Here is a 15,179-nt window from a genome sequence, read left to right as displayed (position 1 = left end):
TGCTTCGTGCTTGTGCATCTATTTGAATGCGTGGACATGCATAGGAATGCCTGCTTTTAGTGAAATGGGCAGGTATGAGATGTATTGATTGGGTTCTTCCTGTCATTGACTCTAACAATCTGTCACTTCTCCAAGTAGTGAATCATGTTGACAGGGTGCATTGCATTTTATAGGTTTCTTTTCTTTCTTTTTCCTTCGTCTAGATCATTTGTAACTGAGGCACACTTGCCTTTTGCAACTAAGCTCTACTGAATTTCAAAGCTACAGAAACATCCATCTTGACCTGGAAAGTCTGTTTCTTTGCTAGTCCAGAAGATTTTTTTTAACATGAACAAGATCCTCTCAAGCACTCTTTGCTTTGGACTCCTAACTTTGTTATCCGTGTTGATTTTTTTACAATCTGTGCATGGACGACCATATGTTACCGAAGGTACGTGCATATCAATTTAAAATCCTACAGGTGGGTAAGTAATTCTTCTATTTCTATTTGAACAAATTTGATTTTTCTGCCATTGTTGAAATAATGTTTTAAGGAATAAATATTAGTTAATAGCCAAATCTCCTTAAGTAGTTGCTGGTCAGAATTAAATGTCATCTTCAATGCTGTTCTTTTCAAGTAGATTAATTTTACCCAAATTAATTTTACCCAATATTGCACTAAATTCACTTCAACTGTACTTTATTTTTTTTTTTTAAATATTGGGGCATTGTTTCTCATTTGTAGTCCATGACCAAAGATTGGGAATGTATAAATAGTAATGCATCCTTCATATTTCAAAACTCTATCTTGGGGAAAGGAAAAGGAGATTTTCATCTTATAAGACTATTAGTAAGTTCTTTATGAAAATAGAGTACAACAATGAAAAATACATCAAGATAGAACTTGTATTTGCAGAGATTTGAGGAAAATAAAGCATTGGGGGAAATCATAGCAGTTTCAGGAGGGCAGTGCTAACACCTACATTACACATTGTTTATCACATTTCCAACGTACTTAGGATACTTATGTTAAATGAAATAATTCCATCTATGACAGCTAGAAGATATACACCATGATAAAATTAGTGAAAATAAGTTTCTGCTCTTATAATATTATAATTTACATAATTTTTATTTAAAATTTTTGGTGCTTCTACAGAAAAAAGTAGCTCTTAAACTGAGAATCTGTAGAGCGAGATTTAGTGATTTATCAGGCAACTTAGCCTCATTGAAACTTTAATACATTTCTTTATGTTTCCAAAATAGTGACGTAAAGTAATGTTCTCTAATACCTTTTCCAGCCTGAAATTCTTGCTGTTTCTCTCCTCTGACTTCCTTGTCAGGAAAAGGGAGATAAGCTTTTCCTCTCAGCTTACTTAAGGGGAACCAAGACAGAATGTAATAAATTTTGTTTACATCACATTAGATTGAGAAAAGGGATCGAGTTTCCAATTTCTGATTCTAATTCCATTTTACTAGACCTGGTTACCTCAATCAATAAAAAGTAGAGTAGTTCTGTTGGCGGAGGAAATAAAATTGCATAATCCCTTATTATTTATTTATGAGGATTTTTCCCATTGAAAAACAAGTAGTCTCAGAGACCTAAATACAAGCCTGGGAATGAAAGATTCTGGATTTTATCCATGACACTCACATTTTATCTTTGGCCAGCCACAATCATTGCATTTGGTAGGTCTGCATTGCTCTTTCTATGAAATATTGAGATTTCCAATGTTTCTAACATAATGTAAATATGAGAGGAAAAATGTGATTATTTGCTGAAGACTTCGCAAAATTAGGATTAGGTAACTGGAACTTCTAATTTCATGTGTATATGAACTAGAGAAAAATCTGCCTCTAAAGCATTTGCTAGATTACAGTTAAATAACACCTCTGACCTCAGAATGCCACACAGTGATATGCATATATCACTGACAGCACAGTGGAACTGTTTCTTTCAGAGACCTCTGATCTCAGTTTTATTATATGTAAATAAGGAAGATTAAATTATTAGTAAGGTTATTTTCTATCTAAATAGTCCGAGGTTAGAGTGAGCTCTTCTCCATGTATACATTTTTTATATCCACTATTTGACTTCTTTCAGTCTTTAATTTTAAAATAAGCATTTATCTGCTGACACAGACTACAAAGTTGGGGTTATCAGCTTTTTTCTGTGTGTTAGAACTCTGCAAGACAAATGGCACAATCCTCCCAGCTTACATCTGGTAGGGACCATATAAAAGTGTGCCTGAGGGAATGAGCCTGAAATTGGGCAAACTGCCTAACACAAAGGAGGAAGAAAGAGTATCATGACCAAGAAGATTGTGGCAAATTTATTTTTGGGAATATAATCGTTTTGGGAGTTTCCAGATTTCTTTCTGGTAAAATTTCTTGTCTCTACGCAGTAAAAACCTTCCCATGTAAATGGAAAGCAAAGAGACAACTAAATTTCTTAAGATTCAGTATCTCTAGTAGTAATGAATGAACATTTTCTGTGTAATATTTGCAAAAACACTCTCTCATATTGGAGCAGCTTTGCCATCTTTTGTGTCAAATGTGTGTCTACACTCAGATATTTTATATTCAAATATTTCCTTTATTAATATTAACTCTGTTCAAAGATAGAAACATTAAAAATATGTTTTTTTCTTTTAAAGCTATATCTGTTTTAAAACTAAGTATGAAAACAAGAAACAAGACTCTTCCTATTGCTTTTTCTTTAGCCAATGTCTTACTTAACTTTAGAAATCAACTTTTTAAAATTCCTTGAGAAAAGTTTTGCTTCAGAGACTCCCATAAAAGAGGTTTTTTCCTTAAGAGATCGTGATAAGGAATTTCTGAGGACAAAGAGTTATGGAGGTATAATTATTGGAAGCAAAACTAATAAAGAAAGGCAAATCTATCAGTTTTGTTTTTTGAAAAATGTTTCACTCAACTCTGCAGAGGAATGGATTGTGAATTAAGGGAAAAAAAGCTTTAGATCCATACTCTTCTAGTTACATTGCTCTTAGTCATATACATTTTCTAAATTGAAGGTAATGAATCTGTTTCTCTTACCATAGTTGTCTTTCTGAAACAAGTAATTATTATCTGGCCCTGAAATATTCCTTCTTTTTTTCAATGAAAACATTTTAAAGATTACAATTTAAAATTTTTAATGAATGATTAAAATAAAAATTACATTATTTCATAATAATGTTTTTCTTTTAAACTAAACTATCTCTGAGAGTCTTTGTATAATTGATGCTGAACAAAATTTGATATTCTGTTGGTATTTTAAATACTCAAAAGAAAATTTTACCAATATTTTTTATGTTTATGAAGCAAAGAAAATTGAAGAATTGAGCAACAATTTAGTGTCTTTGGTTAATGTAGAAAACTGTGATCCTGTCACCTGCCCCAAATTATTCATTTTCTTCTTTTAATTAGCCATTTAATTGTTTAAATTTATCAACTAACGTTTTGTAGAGACAGGAAAGACAGGTAATTTTAAGAAATAGATGAGTCAACTTATAAGCCATTTCTCTAGCTGAAACCATAGTACTCACTCCTAAACTTAAATCTCATTAATATTGCTTCTACTCACATTCTAACAGTTAATACAAAGAGACAGGGAGAAGAAAAGATGATCTTACAGAAATTATGTGATAAAGGTTTGATTTTTCAGACCATCTCACTAAAGTTCATTGTAATATACTAATTATTATTTCAATTGAATTATTTGTTAATGGATATTTTGTTGAATCTTCATGTTTTATAGCTTGCTAGAAGTCTCTTGTCTCAATTTCTACTCCGGAATGAAGATAATTACAGTACTGAGACATTTAGGGACCTGAGGAATGAATGGCTGTGAGGTAAATTGACAAAGATGGAAAGATGTTAATACGGAAGAGGTGGACACCATCCTAGCTCTGCCACAATCTTCCTTGGATGCTTCGAAGGAAATTCCCAGAACACAAACTGGCTTATATATATAAATGTGGATATAAATGTGTATATAATCAAATAAAATCACAAAATAGAATGTTATATTTTTATTTTGAAAACTACTTTTAGTTTATACTTATGTTAAATAAAATAGTAGAAAATTCCAGAAACACAGATTAAAAAGAAGAAAGTAAAATTCACCTCCAATTCTTCTACTCAGAAGTAATCACAGGCAAAACTTTAGGGTGCAACCTCCAGGTAAATGCATATATTCTCTCTCTTTCTGTGTCTGTCTGTCTTTGACTGTCCGTATTCATTCAATATATATTCAATAATTTTTTAAATGACCCATCCCTTTGGATTATACACTCTCTCTACATTTCTTTTGTTGTTAAATATACAAATTGATAGTAGCCTGTAAGACCAATTTAATTAGAAATATTTTCGGTGACTCAAATTGAAAATGGTGGTTTTTGATCATTACAGGAAATGAAATATTTCCAGATAAACAATATACAAATCGTGAGGAACTATTGTTGGCTCTACTGAATAAAAATTTTGATTTCCAAAGACCTTTCAACACTGGTGAGTTAAGGATAAAGTCAAGCTCTATTTATTAAAAAATAACAATCTATTTTGTCTTGAGACTTGCTTTTTCTAAACGTTAATTTATATTAAATGAAATAATTACTCTTTTATATGCTACACTAAAGAGTTAAGTGATTTTTTTGTTTTATATTTATGTTAAATCCATGGAGTTATTAACAAATATTAAAAGCCTATTTTGGTCAATTTGAGGGTCCTAATGGGATTGGTAAACATATAGTAAAAAAAATAGTTACCTTTATTCATATTTTCTTCTCATCTGTGCAATTCCCCACTAGTATCACTAGGATTTTCTTTTATTAAATGTTTCAAAAGTATTATAGGTTTCTTCTAGAAATTTCACAAATTAACTGCAGCTTTGTTGTAGTTAATTTAGCATTATTTTAATCAAATTCTTTCAATTTTAGAAAATGGTTGGAGTACAGATGATGAATGAAAAGTTTAGGCTACACCAATTGAGATTATTTTTATTTGAAGAACAGGAGAATCTGACTTACAAATATCCATGAGATTGTCCTTCAAGAAATGACTGAGATTTTGTCAGAAATTTAACAAGTCTAGCTTAAGAGAAAATGTGACAGTATGATACTGTGCTACTCTCCCATACAACATCTGAAGTAGTCTAAAAATGTCTGTATTCATAGAACAAAATGCTGGTTAAAAGAATAACTTAATAAATACTTTTAAAATTCAGGGTTTTTAAACTAAAAGTAATATATTATTATTGAAAAATAAGTGAAATTTATAAAAACAAAAAATTTATACCCCAATTTTAAAACCTGGAGGGAGCAAGTTAGGCTTAGTAGTTTGGAGAATTTTCTTCTTGATTGAATTATACATAGAATACATGGCTTGCTTCCCCCCCCCGCCACCAACCCCATTTAATGTTGTTTTATGAGAATTTCCACATGCCAGCAAAAATAGTTTATTTCTAAGTAATAGGTCATGCTAGAACTATTGTCTACTTTAGAAAAACTTTGCTAATTGTTGAAAATTACATATTTCAGATGACATAACTAGATTGCATTTCAATACTATGGGCATTGAAAAATATACTGGAGGTTTTATATTAGGAATGGATGGGTGATGTCAAATCATATGAAAAAGACCTATGCTTTCTACGTAAGATCTTAAATGTGTGTACTGAAGCAAATTAAATATTACTTGCAATGTACGTTTTTTCATGTGACAAATGTGTCTTGCAGACCTAGCATTGCCTAACAAACTGGAAGAGCTTAACCAGGTGAGAATGTGAAATACTTAAATGAGCAGTTTTAATAACAATTATAAGGAAATTTCTTCTTGACACAATGTTTTTTAAAATAAATTATTAATACTACAATGTAAAACTTTTATTCCTGCTAAACAAAAGGTGAAGCTATTTTGTAGAAAAAGAAAAATCAAGTTATACTAACACAAAACAAAACAAAACTGTGGCTGAAGTGATCATTCTTTATAATGTCTAGAAATCTGCATTCTAATTTTAGCTTTGCAATTACCAAACTGTGAAACCTGGGGCAAACAAATTCTCTGGACTGAAATCCCCTCATCTGTAGAATGGGAGGCTGTAAATAGCTGGATGTTTTTTGAAGTTATTGTTTTTAAACAATGGGAATCTTTTTTCCCCCAAATGTTATGTTTTCCCAGTAAATGAAACATGTAAAAGTCGAGCTGTTTGGCTTGAAACAGCTGGTGTGAAGAGCCTGAAGTGCTGCCTTCTTGACGGGGACCCCTAGTAATACCCTTTTCTCCGTGCAATTCCATTATTCTGCAAACTGGCCCTTTGGGAGAGAGAATTATTCTCATCATTCTCTTCTGAGTAGCACCAACATGGAGATAAACAGTGGTCCAGGCTGAACCCTACTTTTGTAGTTAGTTCTTCAGGGCCTAAGGCAATTAGTAACCTGATTAAAAATTAAAATAAGTTGAATTCTGGATGGAAACCTTAGGGCCTCAAAATGCTTCTTCCTTCCAGCTAGAAAAGACGAAAAATTCAGGAAATCCAAGCATTGACATAATAATTTGTAGCTCCTTGAAAAGATCTTCTCATTATAGGTGACACAAAATGAAGTCCAAGTACACAGGCTGTATTCACATGTTCCCCATTAACATCCAGAGGTGACTTCCTTTGCCCAAAACCTGTTTCTTTCTGATCGTTTGTTGAGTCATGTACCTTTCCTAGTCAGCCCCTAAATGCATGCTCCCTGTTTTTCTTCTCTCTTTTTTTTCTTCCTTTGTTTCTATTTCCTCGTTTTTCTCTCTTCCTTTCTTTCGTCCATTTTTTCTCTTTTTTTTTCTTTCTTTTATCTTTCCTCTTCTTCAACAGAGAGCAGCATGGTTGTTTGTTTGTTTGTTTGTTTGTTTGTTTGTTTTGAGACAGAGTCTCGCTCTGTTGCCCTGGCAGAAGTACAGTGGTGCAATCTCGGCTCACTGCAACCTCCACCTCCTGGGTTCACACCATTCTCCTGCCTTAGCCTCCCGAGTAGCTGGGACTACAGGTGCCTGCTACCACGCCCAGCTAATTTTTTGTAGTTTTAGTAGAGGTGGAGTTTTACTGTGTTAGCCAGGATGGTCTTGATTGCCTGACCTCGTGACCTGCCTGCCTTGGCCTCCCAAAGTGCTGGGATTACAGGCATAAGCCACCGCGCCCGGTCAACAGCATGGCTTTACAGAAGACCAATTAATTATCATTTTACAATTTTATCAGCTGGAAAAGCTAAAAGAACAGCTAGTGGAGGAGAAGGATTCTGAGACGTCCTATGCTGTAGATGGTCTATTCTCTTCTCATCCTAGCAAACGAGGTAAGGTTTTATTTCAAAGTTTTAAGATTGACTTCCAAAAGATTATTTTTGCAGTTATTTCTGAGAGGAAGAAGATTCATTTGGCATTTCTTAATCTTACGGTGGTGATCAATATAAAGGCTCATATTAAAAAAATATATTCCAATAAAAGTGTTACCATATAAATGTATTTCAGCTTTCTGGTCTTTACAACAGGGGGCAAGTTCACACTTCTCAGGCTTAAATAAAATAGGTCCTTATTGTATAAACTCTGGCTTACCCTTGCTATTTTGGCTTAAACACCGAAGCAGCAAAGACCACAAATAGAAATAATCCATTTTAAGTCAATTTAAAGTTTCATAGAATCTATTCTGACATAAGGGGAAACTTCATTGCTATAACATTTGTTACAAGGTTCGATTCATAGCATTTAATTTTAGAAAGATTACTTTTTTGGATTATGCTTTTGGATAATTTTTCCTAGGAAATTATTGTTTCTTACTTTGTTTTTATTTTTGAAAAAAATGTATTACTGTTTCTTTGTTCATGTAGTGATGAGAGACTTCCTAAGGCATATTTATTTTTACTTGTCCCCTGTACCAGATTTGTCTTTAATTTCTGTAAAATCATATTTTAACAGTATTATTGAGGGAAGAAGATGAACAGTGTTAAGCCCTAAACATATACCAGACATTTTATATTTTAATGTCTCAAAATATCGTCATTAAGCATTCAGACTCTAGAGCTAGACTGCCTGGGTTCAAATTTTAACTTTGACTACCTACGCAACCTTGGAGAGTTATCTAATTTTCTCTGCCTCATTTTCTTTGCCTAAAAATGCGGTTAATGATGATAATCTTCATGGGATTGTTGGGAGGAGTACATGAGTTAATTTAATTTAAAATAATTCCTAGTATGTAGTAAGTACTATGTAAGCTTAACTTAAAACATTATTTTGATCATTATTACTACAATTATTTTCTACATGAATCCCATACGATAGCTATTAATATGACTTTTTTTATAGATGAGAAAACTGCATCTCAGAAGGGTTAAATTTCATGCTGAAAATAACCCAACTGCTAAGTGACTTAGCTAGTAAAGCTGAAGGATAAAGTGGCAGAAGATGAAGTGGAGGGTAGGAGGGAGGGAATTTAGTGGCTTTTTTTTTTTTTTTCTTTGAGACGGAGTTTCGCTGCCCAGGCTGGAGTGCAATGGCACAATCTCAGCTCACTGCAACCTCTGTCTCTGGGGTTCAAGCAATTATCCTGCCTCAGCCTCCCAAGTAGCTGGGATTACAGGCATGCACCATCATGCCCGGCTAATTTTTATATCTTTAGTAGAGACGGGTTTCATCATGTTGGTCAGGCTGGTCTGATTCTGGATATATTTCAAATAAAAGTCAGCAAAATGTGCTGTAGAATTACACATGAAGTGTAAAAAATAGGCAGGTGTCAAAAAGTACTCCAAGGATTTTGTTTTGAGCAACTAGGAACAAAGGACAGTTTCTGTTTATTGAGCCAAGGATAACTGGAAGAGAAGAAAGTACAAGAGAAAGGTTGAAATGAGATTTGTTGGACCTTTCCTGAATCAGTATAGCTTAGGCTATTAGGTGTGAACAGTTGTAATCTAAATCTCAGAGGCTTGGTGTAATAAAGTCAGGAATTGAGTCCAGTCCTTGTAGCATAGCACAGCACCACTCTATTCTGTAGCCCTATCATCCAGAATGTTGATACATCTTAACTGCCTTCAACATTGCCAAAACAGAAGAGGATAAAGGATACATCCCAGCTTTCAATTGCCTCCGTTCAGAAGGGACACATATCATTTCTACTGAAGTCCATTGGCCGGGATTAGTCATTGGGACTACCACCACCATATGGCAAGGCAGGTTGGTAAACCTAAGAAAGTTTCTATAGTACTCGGTGAGCACTGCCTCTATCATAGTCTATCCTTTATCTCTTCTTAAGAACATAGACTGTACTCAACTCATTCTCAGTAGAGACAACCCCAAATCTCTTCAGTGACTGCATGCAGCACAAATAACAGGCTTTCCAGGATATATTTACTAGTCTTCATCAGATAGAATGTGGCCATTCCTTTTTTTTGAGACGGAGTCTTGCTCTATAGCCCAGGCTGGAGTGCAGTGGTGCGATCTCGGCTCACTGCAACCTCCGCCTCCCAGGTTCCAGCTATTCTCCTGCCTCAGCCTCCGGAGTAGATGGACTACAGGCGGGCGCCACCAAGCCCGGCTAATTTTTTTGTATTTTTAGTAGAGATGGGGGTTTCATCATGTTGGCCAGGCTGGTCTCAAACTCCTGACCTCAGGTGATCCACCTGCCTTGGCCTCTCAAAGTGCTGGGATTACAGGCGTGAGGCATTGTGCCCTGCCCTTTTTTTTTTTTTTTTTTAGACGGAGTTTTGCTCTTGTTGCCTAGGCTGGAGTGCAATGGCATGCGACCTCGGCTCACCGCAACCGTCGCCTTTCGGGTTCGAGCTATTCTCCTGCCTCAGCCTCCCAAGTAGCTGGGATAACAGGCATGCGCCACCACGCCCAGCTAATTTTTTGTATTTTCAGTAGAGACAGGTTTCACCATATTGGCCAGGCTGTTCTGAAACTCCTGACCTCAGGTGATCCACCTGCTTCTGCCTCCCAAAATGCTGGGATTACAGGCATGAGCCACCACACCCAGCCAAGCTACTCTTCGTTCACAGACCTATTAACTGAAAAGACGAGTATTATACACCTCATACAAATCCAACAATTAGCAGAGGAACAGGGAAAGGATAATCGCAATCAACAGCAAACTAAATATGCTGCTTGCCAATTTACTCTTTTCCAACCTTCCTTCTAGGAGCTCTAGGCACATGGTCTGAATCCCAAGCTGTTGCAGATGCCAGTTTTATGACTTATTTTGCCATTTAATGAAATAACTCTTAATTTTTTCAAACCTATGATATCAGTTTCCTTGTCTGCCATTAATGAGTTGCTGATACTGTGTCAGATTTTAGGTATGTTTTACAGCAGCACCCTCACTTCACATTATCAAACTGTATATTGGGATATGCTTAGCAAGCTAACAAAATAGCCTTTAAATCTCAGTGATGCAACTTTCTATAATTTTGATCGAGTTTACATGAAGTCTTACATATGTTGATCATTTTTCCTACACTGCATGCATACACTATGTGGAACACATGGTCTCCAATGTACCTATAGTAGGATAGGAAAGAGATGAAACAGGTAAATATGCTTTTAACTGCCAGAGCTATGCACATGTTCCCAACTTAACTTAATGGGGATGTGGGATCCCTAGGAAATATAGAGAAGTCTTAGAAATAGCTGAAGAGTTGTATTCCTACCAGGTATCTTGGGTTTGTTATGCCATATATAATAAAATCTTCCAGGAGTAAGTTGAGTAGAAGATTAGATGTATGAATTTGAAGTTAGTGAATACGAATTTATATCTCCAATCAGCCGAGATTAGAGATATACATTTGACAGTTATCAGCATTATAAATATTGTTTGGCATTTTGATGAGAGCATCTAGGGAGTGGCTCCAAATATAAAGAAAAGATATATAAAAACTGAGACCCAGATCATTCCAAGGGAAGAAACTGAGCAGATGAGGCAGAGTCCACAAAAGAGGCTGAGTTGGAGTAGGTACAAAGAAGGAGGCAGGAAAGCAACACCCAGAAGTCAAGTAAAAAAAACTGTTTCCAGGAAAAAGGAGTTTAAGTCTATCCAAAGCTATTGCTACCAAAATACCGGGTGTTCTGTCTAGGTCCTGCAGCTCACTGCACAGAAAGCTGATCACTGAGACAAGTATTGCCAAGGAAGAAGGCTTTAATCAGGTGCTGCAGCTGAGGAGATGGAAGCTCAGTCTCAGATCCATCTCTCTAACTCACTAAAACTAGGGTTTATATAGCAGGGAAGAAATGTAACTATGTGAAAGGAAAGGAAGCAATCATGATGAATGAGGGGTCCAATATCTCATTGTCTGGATGTGGTGATCTGGTGAGTTTCAGTTCTTTGACACTTTTTTTTTTTTTTTTTGAGACAGAGTCTCGCTCTGTCACCAGGCTGGAGTGCAGCGGTGCGATCTCTGCTCACTGCAACCTCTGCCTTTCGTGTTCAAGCGATTCTCCTGCCTCAGCCACCCAAATAGCTGGGACTACAGGCATGCAGCCACCACCCTCAGCTAATTTTTGTATTTTTAGTAGAGACAGGATGTCACCATGTTGGTCAGAATGGTCTCGATCTCCTGACCTCGTGTCTGCCCACCTCGTCCTCCCAAAGTGCTGGGATTACAGGCATGAGCCACTGCACCTGGCCCTTTGATACTTTTTTTGAGAGGCCTAAAGGTCATTTCCTGAGGAAGAAACTCACATAAAACAAATACAAGCTTTAAGCTTTAACAGCAGAAGGGTCAATTTCTGATTATCCAAAAACAACTGTCTATGGGCCTATTGGGCTGATTTCACTATGATAGATCCAGTAAAATGAGGACTGAGAACTTCCAGTTGAATTCAGCAGAGGAAAGGTCATTAATGGCCTTGCCAAGGATTGTTTGATGAACTTTTTGTTAAAGAAAACATGACTATAGAACTGGAACCACTGACAATAGAAAATTCTCTTAAATAATTTTGTGCTAAGGAATAGAAAAAAAATTAGTACATCAGCTAGAATGATTTGAAAGCATCAAAAAAAAAAAAACACCTTTTTGTTTATTTTTAAGAAAGTAGATAATACAACATGTTTGTAGGTCAGGTACCAGTGGCTTACACCTGCAATCCCACTACTTTGGGAGGCCAAGGCAGGAGAATCACTTGTGCCCAATCGTTTGAGACCAGCCTGGCCAATATAGGGAGGCTGTGTCTCTACAAAAAATGGAAAAAATTAGCCTGGTCTGGTGACCCATGCTAGTAGTCCCAGGTACTCATGAGATTGAGACTGGAGGGTCCCTTGAGCCCAGGAGTTCGAGCTTGCAGTGAGCTATGGTTGTGCCACTGCACTCCACCTTGGGTGACAAAGCTGAACATAATCCACATTATACATGAAGTGCAGTGCTGTTGCCATAACTAGAGACTAACCACTGTGAGTAACAACATGTGAAGATGAAATAGACCCAGAAATCCAGCTTAAGACAGTAAAAACTTATGCTTACTGGGAAATATTGTACCTTTCTTTAATCTGTTAATATATCGTTGATAGACATCTGCTACAAATATAGCTGTCCAACTCCTAGCATCATGCTAAAAACGGAGAATACAAGAGTTAACAAGACAGCCATTAAGTGACAACAGAAAGCTGGTTGGGGTTTTACCTTATGTAAATGGTAAATGGTGCACGCTATACACATTGGGGAATTGGCTCTACCACCGATATGACTCATGACAGTTCCCTTTGACCACATCCAAAAAGTTCTCCAAACTATATTCCATTGTATATTTAGTTGAGCTGTTCATGTGGTGTAAGTCTTGGCTAAGTGTAAGCTTATATTCTTCTGCCAGACTCAGACATTCAAAGACATCTGAAAGGACAGAGAGGTCAGTGATGATAACTTTCCAAAGCATACTATAAAAAGAAGATTGGCCAGGCATGGTGGCATGCACCTGTCGTCCTAGCTACTCAGGAGGCTGAGGTTAGAGAATCACTTGAAGCTGTAGCACTCTATGATCATGCCTATGAATAGCCACTGTGGTCCAGGCTGCGGAATATAGCGAGAAGCTTCATCTTAAAAAAAAAAACAAAAACCTGAAAAAAAAAGAAGGTGGTGAGATTAGTGGGTGAAGCGCCTCACTTCAATGTCTGAAAATAGACTTCTGCTTTCGCAGGGTTTGAATGTGGCTTCTAAGGGAAACTGTGGCTCTTGAAGAAATGAAAAATAGGCTCTGAGTGATATCATAAAACTCTGTTTATATGTGGTGATAAGCACAGGGGCTACGGTGTATTTGGGGAGGAAAACCTGGGCAAGCACATGGAAATTTATCATTCATTTCAATGAGGGATTATACGTTTTTCAACTCTTTTTCACTGTAAATACCACTGATCAACAATGAATCAAAGACCCTTCTCCCAAGGGACTTAGTTTTATAAGCTAGTTAAATAAAAGGAAATTAGAGAAACTGATAATTAGCTAGATGCAACTACTGTGTCAAGTGATTGGTAACAACCTACAGAAGATTTAAAATGATTCATTTATCTATTTGAAGATTGAAATGCTAATATATTTGGTTTGATTTCTCTGAAGAATCATTTTATGATCAGAATGGGAGGACTAAATGTGATGACAAATGAAGTTAATTAAATATCATTTTGTGGTCTGCAAAGTGACCTTTAAACTGTCTTCCTTCCTCTTCACTCAATAGATAGATTCTCATTAGCACTGCTTTTTTACTTATGTGACTTTCTTTTTGGTATTTCAGTTACCTCAAGTGTAAAATAGAGGGATGAATCTCATAAGGCAGTCTATTGAATTCTCTAGACTGTATTATACATATTATCATATATAACAGTGTTGTCCAATAGAATTTTCTGTGATGGGAACATTCTCTAGTTTGTACTGTCCATTATGGTAGTCACTGACTACAAGTGCTATTGATCACTTGAAATGTGACTAGTATGATGGAGATGCTGAATTTTTAATTTATTTAATTGTAATTAACTTAAAGATCCACATGAGGCTAGTAGCTACCATATTGACTGTCCCTTTTAAAAACTTAACTCTTGCATTCAGGCACACATAAGCTATTGTTTCAAGAGCAAGTTTTATCAAATATTCTTCTAATAAAAAGTGTATTTTGTTTTCTTCTTTAGCTTGCTTTTGGAAATACTGTGTTTAGAGCTTTTTCTTCGGATGCAAAAAAAGATAAGAATATCAGGAAAAGGTATATACCTACTCACTCTGCTGTTTAAAATTGTAGCTGTTTCAATCATGAAGAAACTGGCATTTATTATGCATAGGATTTTTTCACCTTGTTCTTGTTACTAAGTCAATTATAATAAGCTTAAGGTTTATGTTGTGAATAATCACTAATCAGTTGCACTTTTGAATGGTATGTCACTATCAAAATGGTTTTGTAGAGCTGGAGTTGAAAATGCTGTATCTATTGTATGCTTTCCATAAATTCATTGCTTATGTAAAGTTTTATCCTGTTGTGACTATGCTGTTGAACTATTAATTAACACATTTTGAAAAGCATCTTGGAAAGTTAAATTATATTGTCTCAAGTTATATGGAAAATATTCATTATTGTTCTTTCTCATTTTTATGATTGTATTGGCCACCTCTCTTTTCTATTAATTTGAACAATGGTCATTGAGACTACCCCAACAAATGGATACATTACTAAAGCAGAAACAGATTTATTAAACTCTGGGGAAAAAGTACTAGATGCCTTAAAGACAGAATGTTAAGAAAACTTTCTTTTTTATTATTATTATTATTATACTTTAGGTTTTAGGGTACATGTGCACAATGTGCAGGTTTGTTACATATGTGTATCCATGTGCCGTGTTAATTTCCTGCACCCATTAACTCGTCATTTAGCATTAGGTATATCTCCTAATACTGTCCCTCCTCCCTCCCCCAACCCCACAGCAGTCCCCGGAGTGTGATGTTCCCCTTCCTGTGTCCATGAGTTCTCATTGTTCAATTCCCACCTATGAGTGAGAACATGCGGTGTTTGGTTTTTTGTCCTTGCGATAGTTTACTGAGAATGATGTTTTCCAGTTTCATCCATGTCCCTACAAAGGACAGGAACTCATCATTTTTTATGGCTGCATAGTATTCCATGGTGTATATGTGCCACATTTTCTTAATCCAGTCTATCGTTGTTGGACATTTGGGTTGGTTCCAACTCTTTGCTATTGTGAATAGTGC

General features: G+C 35.8%; 1 protein-coding gene across 1 annotated transcript in view; it reads left to right on the top strand.

The window, feature by feature from the left end:
* The first annotated feature begins 277 nt into the window (after positions 1-277).
* The window catches only part of UTS2B (urotensin 2B), a 29,356-nt gene continuing 14,454 nt past the window's right edge, over positions 278-15,179 (top strand). Inside the window, exons 1-5 of the mRNA XM_032172311.2 lie at positions 278-430; positions 4,393-4,491; positions 5,718-5,755; positions 7,220-7,313; positions 14,114-14,184. Of these exons, the coding sequence (XP_032028202.1) occupies positions 328-430; positions 4,393-4,491; positions 5,718-5,755; positions 7,220-7,313; positions 14,114-14,139 (360 nt within the window). The 5' untranslated portion in view covers positions 278-327 and the 3' untranslated portion in view covers positions 14,140-14,184. The remainder of the gene's footprint in view (positions 431-4,392; positions 4,492-5,717; positions 5,756-7,219; positions 7,314-14,113; positions 14,185-15,179) is intronic.

This window comes from Hylobates moloch, unplaced genomic scaffold (genome assembly GCF_009828535.3).
Source record: "Hylobates moloch isolate HMO894 unplaced genomic scaffold, HMol_V3 SCAFFOLD_13, whole genome shotgun sequence".
Lineage (NCBI taxonomy): Eukaryota > Metazoa > Chordata > Mammalia > Primates > Hylobatidae > Hylobates > Hylobates moloch.
The sequence above is the reverse complement of the archived record's forward strand: the minus strand, read 5'-3'. Positions and strand labels throughout refer to the sequence as shown.